Source organism: Trichechus manatus, unplaced genomic scaffold (genome assembly GCF_000243295.1).
Source record: "Trichechus manatus latirostris isolate Lorelei unplaced genomic scaffold, TriManLat1.0 scaffold00282, whole genome shotgun sequence".
Classification (NCBI taxonomy): Eukaryota; Metazoa; Chordata; class Mammalia; order Sirenia; family Trichechidae; genus Trichechus; species Trichechus manatus.
The window spans coordinates 677799-699920 of record NW_004444218.1 but is presented as its reverse complement, the minus strand read 5'-3'; the positions used below and the strand labels follow the sequence as shown (position 1 = coordinate 699920).

The 22122-nt window shown below is 47.3% G+C and overlaps 1 protein-coding gene across 1 annotated transcript in view; it reads left to right on the top strand.

Moving 5' to 3' along the window:
• The window catches only part of GNB1L (G protein subunit beta 1 like), a 77139-nt gene extending 65072 nt beyond the window's left edge, over positions 1-12067 (top strand). Inside the window, exon 8 of the mRNA XM_023725057.1 lies at positions 11473-12067. Coding sequence (XP_023580825.1) covers positions 11473-11724 — 252 coding nt within the window. The 3' untranslated portion in view covers positions 11725-12067. The remainder of the gene's footprint in view (positions 1-11472) is intronic.
• Positions 12068-22122: the final 10055 nt, after the last annotated feature.

The following is a 22122-nucleotide window of genomic DNA, read 5'->3' as shown; positions in this document are numbered from 1 at the left end:
TTGTGTCTGCTCAGTGTGGCTGGAGCCAGACACTTTCACCGCCAACTACTCCTCACACCTTGCAGACACATATCAGGGGTCCTTCCTCCTTGGAAACAGAAAACCTCCAGGATAAGGACTTGTCTTTCTCCACCTGAGGTACCCCCCCCAAACTGGGGGGGGGCCTGCTGCCTCCTGATTCCCTGTCAGGGGTGAGGCCTGTGTAATGCTGGTCTGTAGCCTGTTTCTAGGAGTGGGCATGAGGCTGGCATGTGGAGGCCAGTGCTTCTGTTCCTAGGGGCCAGGCACTGACAGCTCTGCCTGCAGAGGCCTCGTGTGAGCATTGTGTTTACGCCAATCTGCCAGTGCAGCCAAACCCTCATGGAGCTGGTGGCTTCTTTACAGAGGGAGACACTGAAGTGGGAGGCTTTGTGCTAAACGCAGCACTTGTCCGTGAGGAAGCTGGCTTGGATCCCACGCCATGAGGATCCATGCCCACCACCCTGACCCTTACATTAGCCTCACCTGTCACGCACTGGGTGTTATCTTCCCACCTGTGTGCCTGTCTTCCAGGTGGGTGAAGATCACAGTGAAGGGCTGTCTATCTGAATTCCTTCCCTCAGCCCCAGCTTCAGGGTGTGTGTCAGCAGGGTGCAGTCGTAAGTCAGCTCTTTTCTCACGGGGAAATGCCCCAGTGTTATTAACTTCACGTAAACACGGAAGGCCAAGCAAGTGACCTGAAGCAGGGCACTGAGTGGGTTCCAGTGAGACTCACTGCCTGCGCTCAAAGGGATATGAAATGCATGAGAGAAGAAGGACTTCAAACGGTCTCAGCCACCAGCTTCCCTCCAGGGACAGTGTGCTTGGTCCATCCAAGTCTGGGGAGGGGGGCATCTGGGCCCCTGCAGACCCCACACCTCATGCACATTCATGCACGTGTCTGCACACGGTCCTACTCCAGGCACCTTCCAACCCTTGCAGCTCTCCTGGGCTGGGCCATCGAGTGAAGCTCTATATGGGGTCCAGAGCTGACTTCACGGCCTTTAGGGGCAGCCCCGCAGCCGGTCAGCCTCTGCTGTCACGCTGCTGCCACAGGTCTGTGTGGTGGTGTCTGCAGGGGAGGTCCCGGTGGGGAGAGCAGGGTCGAGCGCACTGTGCCTGTTGTCCTGGTGGAGGCTACTGGTACTCTGGAGGTGAAGACTTCACCAGCACAGCTATTACCAGCCTTTGAAGCTTAGCAAGTCTGACAAGGAAACATGAAACTTCAATTTGCAGAACTGTCTGAGTGAGGCTGGGCATCTGGGCAGGACTAGGAGAGGTTTATGTCCCCCCATGTGTACTCCCTGCTCATATCCCCCACTGAGCTCTGCTGTGGTGCCGGCCGTTTCTTTCTTCCTGACTTCAAGGTGCTCCTCACAAAGTCAATAATTCAGCTGCCTGTGAAGTGAGTTACACGTATTTTCCCCAGTTTGCCATATGCCTTTGGACTCTGCTTAAAATGGATTTACAGTGCAGAAAGTTTTTGATAGTTGGATTTCAGTCTTGTTTGTTGTAGCATCTAGGTTTTATGTTCATCCCAGATAAAATATTGAGCCCCTGCTTTATGCAAGCAGGAAAAAGATGTCACGTTCTGCTTCCGCAAAGATTTACAGCCTTGGAAACTCTGTGGGACAGTTCTGCTCTGTCCTGTAGGGTCCCTATGAGTCAGAATCAACTGGATGGCAGTGGGTTTGGGTTTGCTATGTGCAAGCACTGTTTTAGGCACAGGGATACAGCAGAAAACCAAACATTTTTGCCTGTGTAGAATATTCTAGAAGAGAAGAGTGCAGACAGAAAGGGTGATGGGGCAGCGAAGTAAAAGAAAGTAGGGCCAGGTGACAGACAGCAGGGGCGGCCCTGTGATGGCAGGGGAGGGGGGTTGTATCTGAACAAAGGCATGGAGGAAGTGAGAAAGTTTTCCCTTCCATGACTGGGGTGGGAGGTGTCTCTGAAGTGAGGAGTGAGAAAGTTGTCCCTTGGATGACTCATGGGAGAGCTGGCGTATCTGAGGTGAGAAGTGAGGAAGTTGTCTCCGCGATGACTGGGGTGTCCTCAGGAGGAGCAGTGGGGCTGAGGGCTGGAGGTGCTTAAGAGCAGAAGGGGAGGCAGCTATAGAGAGGGAGAGTGACAGGAGCTGAGTGCTCAAGAGCATAGCAGGAAGCCCATGAGAGTTTGGAGTGGAGAAGCCGCACCATCTGATCCAAGGTTGTGAGACGTATCGCTCTGGTCAACAGCGTGTCAGGGTGTGAGGAAGAGACCAACGAGAAGGCCACATGGAGGCCGTCATGGTGGCAAGAGGGGTGTGATGCTGGATGCATCCTTAGGAGGGTTGACCTCCCAGGGCTGGGTGGGGTCAGAGGAGCTGAGGGTGGGGTCCAGGTCGGGTGCGTTGGCTGCATGGTTCTGATTGTGGGCATGATTGGGGCCCCTGGAAGGTGCAGGTAGAGCGTCACACTATGATGCATCTTGTTAACTTTTCCTGTGGTTCTGTCCATTTTTGCTTTATGCATTTTGAAACTGAATCAGGAACGTACAGCTTTAAAGTGGTAATGTTCCTGGTGAATTGAGCCTTTTCTTTAGCCACCCTCATTGTCTCTGGAAAAGATTTTTGCCTAAAAGTCTATTTTGCCAACTGTTAATTTGGCTTAGGCCAGGTTTCTTTTGATTACTTCCTTTTATAACTTTCGTTTTATTAATCCTTTTACTCTCAACCTTTCTGTGCCCTTAAGTTGTAGATGTGTCTTGCACCACTAGTTACATCTTAATATTATTTTGTGCTGGATGGTGGTCGTTCTTCCTGCTCACCATGCATTCTTGCATCTCAGGCTTTCCTTCTAGAATTCCAGAAGCCCATCCTTTAAGGATTTCTTTAATGGAGCCCCTTGGTGGCCAGTGGTGGCGGCCTCTGGGTATGAGAGTCTGAATGTCAGTGTTGCCTGCTCTTTGGAAAGGCAGCTGCTGGCCCAGAGTTCTGGACTCCTCTGGGGTCACTGAAATACTGCTTCCTGGTGGTATGGTCTCCCCTGTGCTGTTGAGAAGTCAGCTCCTAGGGACCTTTTTTTGTGGGGCTGTCCCACAAATTTTGATGTATTGTATTTTTGTTTTTATTCAGTTCAAAATATTTTCTATTTTCCCTTGTGATTGTGTCTTTGGTCCAGAGGTTCCTTACCATTGCCGTCAAGTTGATTCCGACCCATAGTGACCCTATAGGACAGAACAGGACTGCCCCATAGGGTTTCGAAGGAGCGGCTGGTGGATTTGTACTGCTGACCTTTTGAGTAGCAGCTGTAGCTCTTAACCACTGCACCACCAGGGCTCCAGAGTTTCCTTGGAAGTATATTATTTTAATTTCCAAATATTTGTTGATATTGTGGCTAGCTTTAATCTAGCTGAATTCTTTTGTCATTGAGTGTACTCTGTATGATTCCAGTAAGCAGAAATTTACTGAGGCTTATTCCTGACCCTGCACATGGTCTACCTTGGTGAGCCCACCATGTGCACTTGAAAAGAACGTGTGTTCTGCAGTTGTGGGCAGAGTGTCTGTCAGTGTCAATTAGGTTGACGTGCTTGGTAGTATGGTTCAAGTCTTCAATATCCTTACTGATTTTTTGGTCTAGTTTTCTACCAGTTACTGAGAGAGGGATCTTAAAACCTCCAACTATGGTTGTGGGCTTGTCTCATTTTCCCTTTAGTTCTATCTGTTGTGCTTCATGAATTTTGAAGCTCTGTTGTTGGGTGCATAAACATTTAGGATCATAAACATTCAGGACTATTAGCTCATCTTGATGAGTGACCCTTGTATCATCATGAGATGTCCTTCTTAATCTCTTGGAGCACTCTGTCATGAAGTTGGCTTTGACATTATTATCGCCGCCTTGGCCTTCCTATGCTTGCTGTTGGCTTTGTGTATCTTTTTCCATCCTTTTACTTTCAACCTGTCTTTATCTCTTTATATTTAAAAATCATCTTTGGTAGACAGCATAAACTCGTGTCTTGGTTTTTGGGCCTTTCTGATGATCTCTTTTAATTGGAATGTCTAGTCTATATGCATTGAATATAATTACTGATATGTCTGCATTAAGTCTACCACCTTACTGCTTGTTTTCCACATGTCACCTCTGCTTTTGTCCCTCTTTTGCTTCTTTCCTGCCTTCTTTTGCATTAATCAAGTATTTATTTTTTAGTATTTCATTTCCCCTTTTGACTTCTTGGCTATACCTCTTATCATTTTTTTTTCTTGCTGATTGCTCTCAAGCTAATAATATGCATCCTTAGCTTATCAAAATATAATAGGGTTATTGTTGTACTGTTTCCCATCTCACAAGTGTAATAACCTTGTTGTTACTTGCTGTCCGATGGACTCTGACTCATGGCAACTCCATATGTAACAGAATGAAATGTTGCCCAGTCTTCCACCATCTTGATGAACGTTGGTATGATTGAGTTTATTGTCGCGACCATTGTGTTTTCCCTCACCTTCACTGGCCCTCCACTTTACCAAACGTGGTGGCCTTCTCTAGCAATTGGTCCCTTCTGATGACACGTCCAAAGTAAGCATGTTGACGTCTCAGACAATGTTCTGTGATCCATAGGATTTTCACTGGCTAATTTTTGGAAGTAGATAGCCAGGCCTTCTTCCTAATCTGTCTTAGACTGGAAGTGCCAGTGAAACTTGTCCAGCATGGGTGACCCTGCTGGTATTTAAAATACCAGTGGCAAAGCTTCCAGCATCATAGCAACATGCAGGCCACTACAGTACAACAAACTGACAGATGGGTGGTGGGTAATAACCTTATGTTAGTATAATTTCATTTTCCTACCCTCCTATCCTTTGTGCTACTGTTGTAAAACATATAACATTTTACTTCTACACATATTATAAACTCCATCTTGCAATATTATTAGTTTTGCTTTAAATCACCAGTAGTTTTGTTTTTTTTTTTAAACTTAAAAGAAATAAAAAACATAGTATTTTATGGATTAAAGGATCTAAAACCATAGAATTCTTAGAAGAAAATGCAGGGGCAATGCTGATGGGCCTAGCTTTTAACAATAGATTATCTAATATGTTAACAAAAGCACAAACAGCAAAGGACAAAATAAATAAATTGGACGTCATAAAAATGAAAACCTTCTGTCCATCAAAAGACTTTTTAAAAAAAGTGAAAAGACAAGCTACTGACTGGGAGAATATCTCCAGAAACCATATATCTGATAAGAATGTAATAACAAAAATACGTATAAAACTTTTGACAACCTAACAAGAAAGAGACAATGCAATCATTAAATGGGCAAAGAACTTGAATAGACATCTCACCAAAGAGGACATTCAAATGGCCACCAAACACATGAAAAGATGCTCATTGTCATTAGCCATCAGAGGGATGCAAATCAAAACCACAGTGAGATACCATTTCACTTCCACTAGGATGGCTAAGATAGAAAAATAAAAAATAACAAATGTTGATGAGGATGTGGGGAAATTGGAACCCTTATCCATTGCTGGTGGGAATGCAAAATGGTACAGTTGTTGTGGAAAACAGTGTGGTGGCTTCTCAAAAAATTAAAAATAGAACCACCATAAACCAAAACCATTGCCATCAAGTTGATCCCGACTCATAGTGACCCTATAGGACAGAGTAGAACTGCCCCATAGGGGCACTCTAAATGGCCATCAGCAGATGAACGGATAAACAAAATGTGGTACATACATACAATGGAATACTACTCAGCCGGTAGGAGAAATGAAGTCTTGATACATGCTCCAACATGGATGGAGCTTGAAGAGATTACGCTGAGCAAAATAAGTCAATCGCAAAAGGACAAATATTGTATGACCTCACTTACATAAAAAGACAAGAAAAGGCAAATGTATACAGCCCAAAGTTTATTAATGGTTACCAGGACAGGAGGGAGGGGAAAAGGAGGGGTTATTGCTTATAGAGTACTGAGTTTCAATTTATGGTGATGGAAAAAACCACACTGATTAAAGGTAGGGTTGCATAACCGATTACTGTAAGTGCTGTTAATAAGTTGTACACCTCTAAAAAGTTAAATTGGCAAAAGTTGTGTGATAGATATGTTTACAACAATGACAAAAAAAAGAAAAAGAATAACTGCTGAGGCTGCTTATGTACAACCAAACACCTCATGGGATTTGGTTCCTTGGTTTGGAGGTTTAGGGTCATGATTTCATTGGACATCCAGTTAATTGGCCTAGTAATGTCTTTAGTGCTGATATTCTACCTCCTAGTTTGTTGTGTAGTTCCTGGGGTCTTAAAAGCTTGCAGGTGGCCATCCAAGGCACAACAATTGGTCTGTATTCACCTGGAGCATCAGAGGAAGAAGGAGAGTCAGGAATAGGAGGAGGAAATGGAATATGTGGCTAATTGCCTCCATGAACAACTGCCTCCTTTGCCATGAGACCAGAAGAAGTAGATGGTGCCCGGCTACCATTACTGAACATTTTGATCAAAGGTACTATAGAGGAATCCTGATCAAAAGGGGGAAAATGTAGAACAGAATTTCAAATGCTGATGGCCTCCAGACTTTCTGGAACCATGGAGAATAGATGAACACCTGAAACTATTGCTGTGAGATAATCTTTAACCAAAAATGTCCCCTGAAGTCATCTTAAAAACAAACAATAGTTAAGCTTCACTAGTAAAAAAAAAAAAAATCTGCCTTGAGCATGATGCTCTTGTAAGAACTATCTATGTGGAATCCAAGTTGACAGTAGCAACTAAATATTAGATAGGAACCTTAGCGGGGCAGTGAGTTACATTAATGGAGGAGGAACAACTTAGAAAAGGAGGATGAGAATGGTTGCACAACTTGAAGAATGTAATCAATGTCACTGTATTATACATGTAGAAACTGTTGAATTGGTATATGTTCTACTGTGTATATTCTCAACATTAACAACAAAATAAAATTTAAAAATATGTAGTATATTTACCATTTCCAGTGCTTTTCTTGTAAATCTGTGTTTCTATCTGGTACTGCTTCCCTTTAGCCTGAAGAATATCCTTTAACAGTTCTCATAGTACAAGTCTGCTGGCAAAACATTGTCTCAGCTTTCGTTTATTTGAAAAATGTTTTCTTTTCACCCTTTTTGAGGACTTCTGGCTAGAGGATTTAGGGATGACAGTTTTGTTTTGTTTTTCCTCGTGCACCTTAAGGATGTTGTTCCATTGTCTTCCTGGCTTCCATTGTTTCTAATGAGAACTCATCAATACCCTTATCATTATTTCCATACATATAATGTGTCTTTTTCCTCCGGCTGCTTTCAACATTTTCTTTTAATCTGTGGTTTTCAGTAGCTTGACTATCACGTGCCTAGGTGTTTTTTTTGTTTGTTTGTTTGTTTTTTTTTAATTTGCTGGGGTTTTGCTAAGCTTCTTCAATCTCTAAATTGGTGGGGGTTTTTTGTTTTGTTTTGTTTTCATCAAAATTGGAATATCTCAGGCCATTGTTTCTTCAAATATTTTTTCTTAACCTTTCTCACTTTCTTCTCCTGGGACTCCGTAAATTAGACAGTTCAATATTGTCCCATAGGTCCTTGAGGCTTTGTTCATTTTTCTCTCTTTCTTCCACAGGTTGAGTATATATTGATATATGTATACTTCCAATTTCCAATCTTCATTAAGCCTATCCTGTAAATTTTTTATTTTAGTTATCATGCTTTTCAGTTCTGTATTTTCCATTATGGTTTTTTTTTTTTAATAACTTCCATTTCTGTGTTGATAGCCTCCATCTTTTCACTCAATAAGACCATATTTTTTGTAATTATTTGAATCTATTTTTCTTTAATTTTTCAAACCTATTTAAATAGCTGCTTCAAAGTCTTTTTCTGATATGTATAACATCTGTGCCACTTTGGCGTTAGTTTCTATTAACTGCTCCCCCCCACGCCTTGACTATGTGTCATATATATCTGCCTCTTTGCATGTCTAATGATTTTTTGTTTATGTGCTAGACATTGTAAATGATACATGATAGAGACTCTGGATTCTGGTGTTTTTCTGTAAAGACTTTACTTTTGTTCTAGCAGGCAGTTTAGTTACTGGCTGTTCACCTTGAACATCTTAGGCTTGGTTTTATGGTTTGCTACATTGGATCTAAAGTAGTCTATACTCTAGCACATGATCCTTATTCTTCAAGTGAGGCCTTTCAGGCACCTCAGCTCAGCTTAGATTGTCACACTGTTTGCAGTCAGGCTGGCTGGACCTCCAACATTGTTCACTTCTCATATCTGTTGCTTTCAACCCTGCAACAGCCACCCTCTCATAAGCCTCGTTTTGTTTGCCATGAGCATGCACAGCCCAGCCCTGGCACAAGGACTCATAGGGAACCCACACACAGTATTAACTTCCTATCCATAGCTCCCTCCATTCTGCTACCTTGTCCTACAGATTTCAGCTGCTTTAGCTGCCCCAGACTCTGATTTGTGCCTCCTCAGCTTAACGTGACTGCTGTGCTCTGCTAGAACTTTGTGATTGGAAAATTGTCCCTGGGCAGAGAGTGGCTGGGGCTTTTGGGAGACTCACCTTGTCAGCTGCCCTGCTCTGCCTGTTGTCCAGTGTCTATAAACAGTTGCCTCATCTATTCTGTTCGGTTTTACAGTTGTTTACAGCAACAGGGCTAGTATGATACCGGTTACTCTGTACCAGTTACTTTATCTTCCTGTTGTTCTTGCTTTATGAGTGATAAATCTGTTTACTGAACAGATATTCATAACTGTTTGTGAATTGTACCGTTTATCATTGTGAAGTATTTTATATGTCTTACTCAATGCTTATGGCTGACTCTGAATTTAATCTTTTCTATTACTAATATTGGACCCCCATTTCTTTGTTTGCATTCTCCTGACATATCTTTGCCAGTCATTCTTTTGTTTTGTCTCCTGTGTTGTTGTTGTTAGCTGCTGTCAAGTCAGCCCCAACTTATGGTGACCCCGTGTGTTACAGAGTAGAACTGCTCAATAGGATTTTCTTGGCTGTAATTTTTATGGAAGCAGTTTGCCAGGGCTTTCTTCTGCAGAGCTGCTGGGTGGGTTTGAACTAACTTTTAGGTTAGCCAATCACAAACCACTTGCACCACCCAGGCTCCCAGTGTGTCTTATACATAGCACAAATTTGCATTTAACTTTGGAATCCAGTCATAAAAATGTTGAGTATATTTATATTTTCATTACTTTTTGCAGAAATACAAGGGCAAATACTAAAGAGCTAAAGCACCTAAGTGTCAGGTGGAAGAAGAAGAAGAAAGTATGCTGTTTTTGTCATTACTCATGGTAGGAAGTCAGATAATCCCTCAAGAAGAATGAAACTAACTATTACATCCTTTGGCCTCAAATTACAGAAGATGAGAAAATCCATGAATTTAAAAAACATCTAATGTCTCTCTTGCTCCTCTCTCATATTTCTGTTAGTTACATAACTGGTTCTATATCCATAATCCCCATATTGTTTTAGACCTAATCCTGCAAGTAAGTAGATTCTGTGTTCTTTGCCAGACCATTTGCCGTAGTTCTCCAGTTATCTCTTACAAGACAGGAGTTAATCTTCTAGTCCTCTAAGAATAGCTTATGGGAGCAATATTCTTTGAGTTCTTACATGTTCAAAAATGTTTGTCTATTGTTTTTATACTTAAGTGAAAGTTTGGCTGGATATAAAATCTTTGGACCATATTTCCTTTCTTCTCAGTCTTTGTAGGCATCGCGCCACTGTCTGCTGGCAAAGATGTGACTGTGGAACATTCTAAGGACGGCCTAAAGTTCACCCTCATAATTGACTTAATCTTTTTGCCTGGCTACTAAGTCCAATAATTTTACTAGGTGACATCTTAGTGTTGAACATTCTATAGCCTTTCTTTGGATTTAGATCATAAGACTTCAATTTCTAGACATTAAAATTGGTTTTCTATACCAGTGAATATTATAGCACCTCTGCCTGTCTTTCATGTCTGTCATTTTCTCTTCAGTCCACTTTAACGCTTTGTTTCCATTTCGTTTTGCTCACTTTTTATCATTCCTATCCTGTATGTGCCTCACTGTATTTATTTCCAGTTCACTTCATTTCTTTTGAGTTTTTCTTTCACTTCTTTCCTGAGTGCCACCAGTTCAGATTCTCTCTCCTGTGTTTTGCTGCTTTGGACTCCTGTTTTATAAAGGTAATTGCTTCATTATGCTTTCTTTTATTTTGTAAATTCATGGCAAAAATGTTTGGTGACAATTTCCATTTGCTTCTGATGAGTGCTGCTGTTCGTTTTTCCTGTCTTTCCTCCTCTTTTTTCCTTTCCTTCCTCCTCCTTTTTCCTTGTATTAACTTGTAGAGGTGAATGATTCTCAAATGGGGGTGGTATGGTCCAATTAGGAGGCATTTAGAAGTCTGTGGGCACTTTGGTTGTCACAGTGATTGCAAAGTGCCTCCGTCATTTAGTGCCTGGGGACAGAGATGTTAAATGCCCTGCCATGCATCAGACAGTCTGAAAAACCAAGAATTGCCTTAGCCACAGAGGCAACGATTGCGGATCCCTTGTTGCTGCAGGGGGCATGTGTTAGGGAGGGTCAGGGCAAGAAGCTTCCTCATCACCCAGGACTGAGTGTATGAACTTTTAGCCACCAGACAGGCCAGCTCACAGACTGCTGGACCAGGGCTTTATCCCCTTCTCAGAACCAGATCAGGCCCAGGGAAGTTCCTGCTTAAGGGATGACGGTTTTACCCCTCAACCAGGTGAAGTGAACTTTGCAGCTCCTTTTGCAACCACACCTTCTGGTGTTGTCGCTCACTCATTCCGCCCACACCCTGCTTGATTCCCACTCTTGGCAGCCCTTCAGTCCCTTTTGTATTTCAGGGTTTCATGTGTCTCTTAACTGTCTTGAAGATGGAGTTTGCACTCCTGTGCTTTTGGGTGGTTGCTGAGACTTTTCCAGAAGGGAGAAGTGCTGACTGTATGCTGTGGTCAAGCTGCCAATGGCTGCTCTCACCTAAATTCTAGGATACAGTGTATTCATTCCCATGGGGAGGGGCACCAGTACCCAACCTTACCAAAGTCTTTCCTTCCCAAGAGCTGGGAATTCCTTTTTTCCTGTGAGGCCCCTAGGGCCACTCTCTTAATGGGGTAGGAAATTAGTCAGAATGAGCCCCTTCCCAGCAGGCCCTCATGGCAGGGCGGTAGAGGTGCTCCATGGAAAAGTGCCTGAATTCTTCCCTCATACCCCAAGGGTTCAGACAAGAACAAAGTTCAGGCCGCTTTCCAAGGCAGGTCTGCGCCTTGGCTCTGAGGAGGTAGGAGGTAAGCTCTGCAGGAGTGTGCAGCCGTCACGGCAGGCCTGCATCTCTTTCTTTGCCCTGGCAGCTAGATCTCGGGACCATTCGTGGGTGAGCACATGTGTGACAGGCTCAAAGTTTATGTCACCTAATGGTTCTCCTGCTGCTTTCAATCTTGCAGGTGTGCAGAACTCACGAACTCACCAATCCTGGCATAGCTGATGTCATGATCCGGCCAGATCGCAAGCTCCTGGCCACTGCAGGCTGGGACCACCGCGTTCGCATATTCCACTGGAGGACAATGAAGCCACTGGCTGTGCTGGACTTCCATACTGCAACTGTCCACTGTGTGGCCTTCGCTGATGATGGCTTGCTGGCCGCGGGATCTGGGGACCGGCGCATCAGCATCTGGTCGCTCTACCAGCGAACATGAGTTGCCTACGCTTCTTGCTCAAAATGCGCTGAGGGTGTAGGGGGCGCATCTGCACTTTGGCGTTGATTTGGTCATGTGGAAAACCAGACCTCAAGGACCCTTAAGGACCAGCAAGCCATAGGCTAGTCTCCAGTTATGAAAAAGAGCTCAGTCCGTGGAATCCTCACCTTCTTCATGAGGTTCACTTTCCTTTTGTGACATCTGTTGTCCATTCAAAAGTGACTCTGGTGGTTTAAAAAAGAATAACTGAGCCAGACACCTGGGCATTTGTAGCCTAGGGAAGAGACGTTTGCTTGTGTCTGGCAGCATTGGCAACCTAAGTGTATTTTACAATAAATTTTCACTTGCATACCTGCAGGCTTAAAGTAGGAATTCTGCGACGAGACCCTTCGTAGTTCCCCTACTTGGTCAAAGCCAAGAGTGTCCTCAGAGCCCCATTGTAGACGGGGCCAGCTGGCACCTATTCTCATTTCTGCTGTTGAGTGGGTGAGATGAGTGTGGGTCCCCAGGACTGTGCCTCAAGAGGCTGCAGACCCTGAATGCAGTTGCCACAATGGTCACGTGGCTCCTTGCTCCAGAGACAGCCAGAAGCCTAGGACACAGGACGGAGGCCATGCTCAGTAAAAGGAAAGACCTCAACTCCCTAGAAAGAGCCAGGCAGAAAGAGTGCTGACAGGGAAGGGCAGGGGTGACTTCTGGGCAGAAGGAGCTCATGGTACTCAGGACTAGGCCAAACGCATGCCAGTGAAAGGACATGGCTAGCCCCTGAGAGTGTGTCTCAGTGAATTCTACCAGTGGTTTCTTCAGGGCAGTCTAGACTCCCACCATGTAGCATGTCAAAACTCCAGCTTCTACTCATTACACAGTTGCAAAGCCACCTCTACATTATAGGTATTTCTTAGAGCAGCACCCCGTTCCTGGTACCAAATTCTTAGTTACCTAGTACTGTTGTAACACAAATACCACAAAGCCAAGTGGGCAACTTCAAAGAATAAAAATTTATTTTCTCGTAGTTCTGGAAGCTAAAAGTCTAAATCAGGATCTCAACAATATCTGTTTCTTCCTTGTCAGTAGCATTGGGTGTTCCTTGAGTCTATGGCTTGTAGACGATCCTCAATGGTGCTTGTCTTCCCCCATGTGTGTATTAAGAGTTTTGTCAAAATATCTGTTTATAGTCTGGAGGCAGAACAAATCTCAGGGAAACTCCTTTTTTGCTCCCAAGGCCCTCAGACTAAATTACATGACATGAAGTAATCTGCTTTACTTAAGGCCAACTGATTTGATGACATGTAACTACTCCATAACAGCAGCTAGATTAGTGTTTGGTCAAACAACAGGGAACTATAGCCTAGCCAAACTGACATAATACCAACCATCACTGAGTGAAAGTAAAAGGCTGGCAAGGGGCCATCTCCACAGTGAGTTCTGCGTAGCAAGCATGAAGCATTAGGCATGACGAAGGACATGAATCACAAGAGGGCGTCCACGCCACACAGCAGCACTGTGGGGTGGCAGCATGACAAAAGCTAGGAATTAACCAAAACAGGTAGTGCCCACCCAGGTCTCATCCTGCCAGTGGCCAGATTACAGCACAGTTGAGTTGCCAGCTTCACAGGGTGTCTTCTCTTAAAGGTGAGACCTTGATCGGAAAGCAATGGGACCCTGAAAATTGGATGGAGGCCTATGGACAAATCCCGATGAAGCTGGGGACTTCAACCCCTAAATTCTGCCATTCTCCCTTGCCAGTAGAAGCAGCCCTCGGCCCTGCCTAAGAAGTTCACCCTTTGCCTAGAGAGCCTGGCCCCCCACCTGAGAGAAGTGCCTTGCTAGGCACTGCTGATTCTCCTTCAGACCCATCCCCACCACCCTTCCCTGCCTCTAAACCTGTAACCAGACTCAAGTCCTGGTGGGCCTCAAAGAGGAGGCACACTGTATGACCTGCGAGGAGGTGTGCTACCCTCTAAAAGAACTGCATGATTTTCCAGGAACATGCTTGGGAATGGGTCTGCAGGGGGTGGGATCAAGATGGCAGGAACATAGTTGGATCAGGCCAAATTTATTGAAATGAGTCAACTAAGCAGATTCTGGACTCAGTGTTGTAGCTTGAGAGGTGAGAAAGGGCTTTAATAGTTTGGTTGGTTCTTTGGCTGAAGCATGGACCTGAAGGTGACCTACAGTAAGTGAGGATGAAATGCCAGAACCACCATGGTACACTATAGAAGAACGTGTCCAAAGCCTGAGGGAGAATGGAATGTTAGCATGGATTTATCATGTCAGACCTGCTCGCTCACCATGGGAGGATACAGAGGACACCTTTCACCACGGCTATGAGGAATCTGTGAGGGGAGCCGCAGCATCCCTGTAAAACGCTGTGGTAACTCTTCTCCATAGGTCAGGAAGGACAGAGGGAACTGCTGCCACTGAACTGGGACCCCTAAATGCAGTGGGGAGAATGGGATCCCCAGGTAGCAGGGGCTAAGTGGTGGCACTTAATCACCAAAGACAAGGTGGGTGTGGTTACTGTAATGGACAGCAGAGTCAAAGCAGTAATCGGAATAGTTGACGCATAGAGACCTATGGCATGGGCTGGTTGATCATGGGGTCCATATAAATGAAATTGGGCAGCCTACTCAAGTCTGATTTGATTTGCATACGCAGAAGTATTTTAGATCTAGTGCACAGAAGTCTGACTTAGATACCAAAACACAGTCACAGCCTCTCAATCAAACATCCAGAGCCCCTCAAAGGGAGAGGAGGCTGGTCCTTTTGAGGGAGGACCCTGCCAACAATTTCTACTGTCCATCTTCCTTCCAACCTTCCCCAAAGGGGCCTAAAGCTGTTCCCCAGAATGCCTGTGCATTGGGGAAAGCCCCAAGCAGCTTTAGTGTGGGCCCACCTCCAAGCTCATGGTCGTCCTGGCTCCACTGGAGAGAGGTGCTAAGTGTCTTCTAGAACCTCTGGGAGGGTCCACACTGATTCCTCTTGAGTGTCCTGTAGCCAGGTCGCCATGACATCCAGGATGTGTCCAGAGGAATTTTCTAATCGGTGAAGTATCAGTGAGGCATGGCTTTGTTTTAGGCTGTGGAGATAGAACCTCCTCATGCATTGTGGGTGCTTGCCACAGAGGTGCCACATGCACACTTGGTGATGTCTGTTAGGGTCGTGTTGTGTGCTAGTCCTGACATACTTGCGACAGTGGCAGGTGAAGGAGGTCTGCACCTGGCCGTTGAGTGTCTGGAGACGACCGTAAGTGTGCAGATTTGTTCCGGAGTTGCTTTCATCCAGCCGCGGCATGGCCACACACCCACAGAGGGCTGCGTGTGAGGGAGCCACTTCCAGCAGTGGCTGTAGTCTGCTCAGCGCCGTTCTTGTAGCTTCTACCAGGACTGATGTTTGTAAGTATCAGATCCTTAGAAGCAGCTCTCAGTACAAATCATCTGCTTTAACTCCCCACCAGACACTTGTTTGCTAGTATGCCTGGGGACAACACGGGCTTTTGGTTGCTAGATGGTTAGTTTAGAACGCAAACCCTTGCTAGTTCTGCCACGCAGCCAGACACGCACCTGCAGGAGTCTCTCACATGGACCTCCACAGCCTCCAGCACAGCTCTGTGTTGTTTCCAGGGACATCCAAGCACGGCAGCTAGGGGAGAGGGACTTGTCCTGGTGACTGGTCGGAAGGCCATAGCAGCAGCAGACTTGATCATGTGGATGCCCAACAGCAAGTGTAACTTGGGCACTGAGACTGCTAGGCAGTCACTACATCTCGCCAGTCTCCCTCCTGCCCATGTGTGTGTCCACGTGGGTCTAAAGCAGGAGTTGGAGATAAGTGTGCCTTGTCACTTTTCTTTGCACACCCTCCCACTGGTCTGCTTGAGGCCAGGCTCACACTGCTAAGGCCCTGCAGTGCCTGCCCCCTGCCTTGCTCCTGAGCTGCCCACAGTGCCAGCTCGTGTAGCCTCAGCAGCTTGGGAAGTGGGGCCTCTGCCTCTCGCTTATATCAGCATCCTCAGCTCCAAGAATCGGGGTGACTCTCCATCTTTGGCATCATCATTGTATTTACAGAAAGGGCTGGACCCGACAGCCATAGAGGTGAGGGTCCCAGACAGAGGGACAGTGTGCTTCACATCAGCAAAAGTGTTGCTTGATCCAGAAATACACTTTCTCAAATTTCCAAGGTGAGGTGTGGCTCATGGCCACCAGCATCATACTAGTAAGACCATAAGCAGGGGGCTGTTGGCAGGGAGGCAAGGGCTGGGGCCTGGTTGCTGGCCCTGGTTCTTTAAAGCACAGAAAAAAGTTAAGGCACACAGAAGGCTGCAGACAGCCGACCGCAGGTCGGGTCTGAGCTGCCTCGAATAAGTCACACGGTATCAACAGTGTCCCAGGGACATCTTGTGGCCGAATCTTGTGTGCGGGGCGGAGTCTGGCTGCGATGGCTCCCAGGGAGCCCTGCGGGCCTGGTGAGCTGATTCCACACTAATGTGGGAACGGGTTGTGCCCCGTCTGCACAGGGCAGTCCCACCTTCCACGAGGAAAGAGGTGGTGGTTGGAGGCAGGTCTCTCAGTTCCTGAGGGCTGAGGGGCCAGGGCCTATGTTGTCTCAGCCAAGCTGCTGGCAGATGAGGGGTCCATGTAAGTGCAAAACCCAGTCCACCACAGGTCACGTGGCCTTGTACAGGCAGTGACAGAGTCAGCAAGGCCCCGAGTACTGGCAAGTGGCCAGGGGTCTGATCAGTCTCAAACCTCCTTGCAACGTTGCAAAACTAGGAGCCCCAGTGGTGGGAGCCCCGGCACAGAAGATGCTTAATGTTTTCCAAACCTGGACTCCTCCTTTTCACGCCCCTGGTGCTGGTCAGCCTCCCTCAGACCCTGGCCTGGTGGGGGTGCAGCTGGACTGGCGTGTGCCTGCTCAGGCTGGTGCTCGGAGGGTCAGCTGTGTGGGCTGTCTCCTCAGACGGCTGTCTTCCAACCACTCGGTGACCCCTGTTGCTGAGAGGGCCTGGCCAGGGCCCCAAGGTTGTCCCTGACTGAGTGATGCAGGGCAAGCACATCACCATCACCGTGGGAGGAAGGCTGGAGTTCTGCCCTACTCACAGGACGAGCACGGATCCCTCAAGGGAAGACCGCGCTGCCTCACAGCTGCTTTTTACCGGGAGGCCATGCACACCTCTTGTGAAGAGAACACAAGTGCTTTTGGCGTTAACTGAGCACCTTTACGTTCTAGGTGGTGGCTTGTATGTTGACATGGATGTTCACAGCAGCTTTGTTCAGAATAGCCAAAAACTAGAACCAGCCTAAATGTGCATCCACAGGTGAATGGAAAGATAAGCTTTAGTACATCCATGCCATGGCCTTCTGCCAGCAGTGGAGACACATGCAGGCCAGGAAGCATGGCGCAGCCCTCGACTTCCCCCTCCCACACTGCAGGCAAGGGGGTGTCTACCCTGTAGGTGCACTAGGCTCCTTTGTCACACAGGCTGCTCCAGGTGGCCTCACAGGTTCTGAGCATCCCTCACGCACCACATCGGACTTTTCTCCAGCCCCCATTTCACCACAGTAGAAACAGCCTGGTTTTCTGTCAAAGCATCTCTGCACGCCCTGTGCTTATCATCTTCCTTCCACACCATTCATGGAGCCACAGTGAATGGTGAGCTCCTTGCTGCCCACCAGGACTCAGGCCACTCGGCCAGCACAGAAGTGCGGTGTGTCCTGCCCTTTGCCTCGCAGAGCGTTTTGTCAGAACCCTCACAAGGAAGCGCCTTGGGGTCGCCAGCCTGTGGGCACACAGTCCCTGTCCCCGTGAGCAACCAGCAGAATACTGCGAGCCCCTGACACCGGCTGGGGGGCAGACCTGACACCGCGCCCCTGCCAGTGGTGTGCACATTTCCATCCTCATCTCCACTGCACTCACGGAGAGGACTCATAGATGACAGGAGGACCTATGAGATGGCTGGGATTGCTTCCGTCAGCTCCACTCACTCTCCTGCCTTGGCCGCAGTGGAGACTAGCCACGAATGCTTCCGAGTCATCTGCTCTGGGTCTTGCATAAGACATTCTGCATCGTCATCCGCTGTGTGGCTTGGTGTTCCCAGTCCCAAAATGTCGATGTCCTGCTATCTTGTTCCTGACCAGGTTCAGCAGCACATTCCCCTGCCAATTTGCTCCAGGCGTTCAGAGCCACCTTCACCATGACTTTCAGTCCATTCTTCGTAGCCGTGGTTTGTGCTTCGAGTTGCCTTCAGTGATGTCAGCTAGTAGAGCCTGTCCTTGGGGTCACAGCACCTGCTATTGGTCCTCTTCCCTCTGGTAGACAGCCTGGAGCACGAGCAGTTGAGTCCAGGCTGGCCGCCCTGGGAGTACCCCTTTCTCCTGGTTGCATGCCTCAGGCCAGCAGCGGGCCATCCCTCACTGGCAGGTGTGTCCGTGGCTCTCAAGAAGCCCTATAATCACCAACAGCCGAAGGTGGCGCTCAGGGTGCTAGTGGGAGTGCTTCTCCACAGGCACAGTCCCTGAGGGTGCTTGGGGGGCAGGTGGGTAGGGTGCTGACCACCCTGGGGAGGCCACTCCTGCACCAACCTGGAGCTGCAGCAGAACCACCACTGGGCCCAGCAGCCCTTCTGCACAGTCAGCTACATCTGTGGTTTCTGGTGCACCTTGTGGATTCATCCGGAGAATCTCCCATCTAGTTCCAGAATGCTTTTTCTGGGCCGTGTTAACGGTTAACTGAGCAGCCTTCTTTAGGACTTCAAGTTTAAATGATGTTTCGTTCAGGAATTATTTTAATTTTGCACAATCCACAGTGATAAATTGTGGTTGTTAGCTGGCATGAAGTTGGCCCCAATTTATGGCAATCCCATGCACAATGGAAGAAAACGTGGCCTGGTCCTGCACCAACCCCATGATCAGTTGCAGATTGGAACATTGTGATCCATAGTGTTTTCACTGGCTGATTTTCAGAAGTAGATCACCAGGCCTTTCTTCCTGGTCATCGTAGTCTGAAAGCTCTGCTGAAACCTGTCCAGCATCATAGCAACACAAAAGTCTGCACTGACAGACAGGCGGTGGCATGCATTAGGTGCATTGGCTAGAAATCGAACTTGGGTCTCTGCACAGAAGGCAAGAATTCCACCGAACCCCCACTGCCCTCTGATAAGCTGTAATGAGTCTGTATCTTGGGTATCAACACTACCTTCTTGAGCAGATGTAGGAATGTGACTCAAGTCTGCGTGGAAGTTACTGCAGCGAAGAGGACGAAAAGCCCCCACAACGGGTCCCAGGGCATGCTGCAGCAGGCCGTCTCCTTGGTGACTGACAAAGGCGGCAGGGGTCTGGCTGCAGCTGCTGGACGAGTGTCCTCCCATCTCATCTCACTGTGTCCTTTGGTTGCCCAGCCAGATGTTTTCCCAGTGTGTCCAAGCTAATCAACAGAGAGAGACAAATGTTTTTCATCAACTTCTCCAAATATTCTTATATTGTTAACATTCTCTTTGATAGCGTTGAGGTTGCTTATAGCCAAAGAAAACACTTTGGTATTTGGAAGTAGCCGTCAGACATTTCTTGTGATGTCAGGTACTGGCTTTGGTAGGTGTGTTCGGCTCCCCTGTCTTTACTTGAAGAGTTTCCATGGGGAAGGAGTCCAGGCATGGCATAGCTGGTCCTCTGCTCCAGGTCTCCCAAGGCTGCATCCAAGGTCTTGGCCAGGCCTGGGAACTCTTGAGCCCCCATGGTTGTTGGCAGAATCCTGATCCTCAAGGCTGTAGGAAGAGGCCACAGCTCCTCGAGGCCACCCACAGTCCCTGCCGTGGGCCCCCGCCATTGGCATTCAGGGCCAGCAGGAGTGGCCTTGCGATGTCAGTGCCGTAGTTTCACAGCCCGGTGTGGCAGTCAGGTGTGGCTGCAGGGCCTCTGTGTCCTTGGAGGGACGTTCTCCCTGTAGCATCGCCAGCCTCTGCCTGCAGTGCAGAGGGGGGAAAGACACCCCTGGTCAGCAGAAACAGGCAGGAAGGCAGCATCTCTTCACCTCTGGGCTGCACAGGGACAGGGAGGGCCCAGCCTTCATGGCTAAAGCAGGCAGGTGGTGGGGCCCCTCACCCAGCGTCCGCCGTGGTCAGGGCTTCCCAAGGAAACCTGCCTCCAGTGCAGAGGACTCCCACCTTGACATGAGTGTTCACACGTGCTAATCCTGCAGAGGCTGCCTGTGCATCGACTCATCCAACCCCACGGCCACCACCCAGCCAGGAGGGCAGACTTACCCCGCGCCCCACGGTTCTGCAGGGTGGTGCAGACAGACCCAGGCTCAAGGTTCCTCATGCCAGAGGCTGCACTCCCAGAGGCGCAACAAAGGTAACGAGTGCCCAGGGGCGATCTCTAAGTTGGGCCCCCCCATTTCAAGATGAATAGACGTTGATAGTGGCAATTCATCAGCAGAAACACCTTCCCCCTCTTGTCTGGCTCCCTCAGTCAGGCGCCTTTCATATATTTGTGGTGCCTCGGAATGTCATTCCACGCCTCATCTGGCACCCCCTTGGACTTGCGCCTGGGGGCAAGTGTCTCCTTCTGCCCCCCCAGATGAGCCTCCACGCACTCTGCGCACTCCCCCCGCTGGTCCCTCTCGGGCGGGCAGCTGACGGCTCACCATTAAATTCAGAGCTCACCATTTTTCGCTTTCCTCCCTGAGTTCCACAGACGGGATAGTGGGCAGGGCAGCCTTGTCAGCTCAGACGTTAGGAGTCGTTTGATGCCCTGAGATGATCCAAAGAGCTTTGACTGGCGAGGCACCCTGGGAGTCTGGCGGCGCGTCTGCTTCGCGGTCTCAAGTTGACGTGCGGGGCATGTCTTTACACCCCCGAGTGACTGATGCACAGTTGAGAGTTTCTCGCCTGCTTCTCTGCCAAGAAACCACACAACACCCTCTGCACAAAAGAACTGTTTGCACAGAGGAAAAGCATTCCTTCAGGGGGTGCTTTAGAAATGCCTGATACTCAACTAGCTAGAACTTCATACGGAATCCTCATGGTGCAAACAATGAGCTGGCCCAGGCGAGACGTGAAGGGAACTTGCCGTGCACCTGTGCTTCCAGGCGGGTGACTGCCCAGCACAGGCTGCCACATCACCAGCATGGCGGCCAGGAGGGCACAGCTGTAGGAGGGTGTTCTTGAAGCCTAGCTTTCCAACTCCCCTTTCCTGTGAGCAGCTTCCGCATCTGTGTTGGGGGCAGGTGGCTCAGCAGGTAAAGGCCCTTATTAGACTCTTTTTACTTTTTCAGCTTTCTTTCTTATTTTTCAGTTCCATGAGCAGCAACTCTGCCCTCATGCACCAGTTTGTGTGTGTGTGTGTGTGTGGTGAAATATACACAACAAAACATTCCGAATTCAACAATTTCTGCATATACTTCAGTGACATTGATTACATTCTTCATGCTGTGCAACCATTATCGCTATCCTTTTCCAAATTATTGTGCTGCTATTAACATAAACTCAATGCCCCCTAAGCAATGACTCCTCCTTTCTCCCTGCCTTCTCCCTGGTAACCAGTAACAATCCCTGGTTTTCGTTTATTTGCTTATTTCATATAAGTGAGATCATACAGTATTTGTCCTTTTGCACTTGACTTATTTTGCTTAGCATGATGTTTTCAAGGTTCATCCATGTAGTGGCATGCTTCAGGACATCATTTCTCTTTATGGCTGAGTGATACTCTATTGTGTGTATAGACTACATTTTGTTTATTCATTCATCTGTTGCTGGACATTTTGGTTGTTTCCACCTTTTGGCAATTGTGAAAAGTGCTATAATGAACATTGGTGAACAAGTTTCTGTTTGTGTTCCTGCCTTCACTTCTTCTGGGTATATACCTAGGATTGGGGTTGCTGGGTCATATAGTAGTTCTAAGTTTAACGTTTTGAGGAACGGCTCAACCGTTGTCCACAGTGGCTGCACCATTTTACATTCCCACCAGCAATGGATGATAAGGGTTCCAATTTCTCCACAACCTTGCTGTTGTTTTCTTTTTTATCATTATCATTCTAATGGAAGTGAGATGGTATATCTTTGTGGTTTTGATTTGCAAATATAGGGTCACTATGAGTCAGAATCAACTCCACGGCAATGGGTTTGGTTTTTGGTGGTTTTAATGGCTAATGATGTTGACCGTCTTTTCATGTGCTTGTTGGCCATGTGAATCTCCTCTTTGTTGAAATGTCTTTTCAAGTCCTTTGCTCATTTTTTGATTGAGTCGTTTGTCTTTTTATTACATTGTAAACGTTTTTTATATGTTTTGGATATTAAATCTTTATTGGCTATATAGTTCCTGAAATATTTTTCCCAGTCTGTAGGTTATCTTTTCACTTTGTCGATAAAGTCCTTTGACTTTAATTTTTATGAGGTCCCGTTAATCT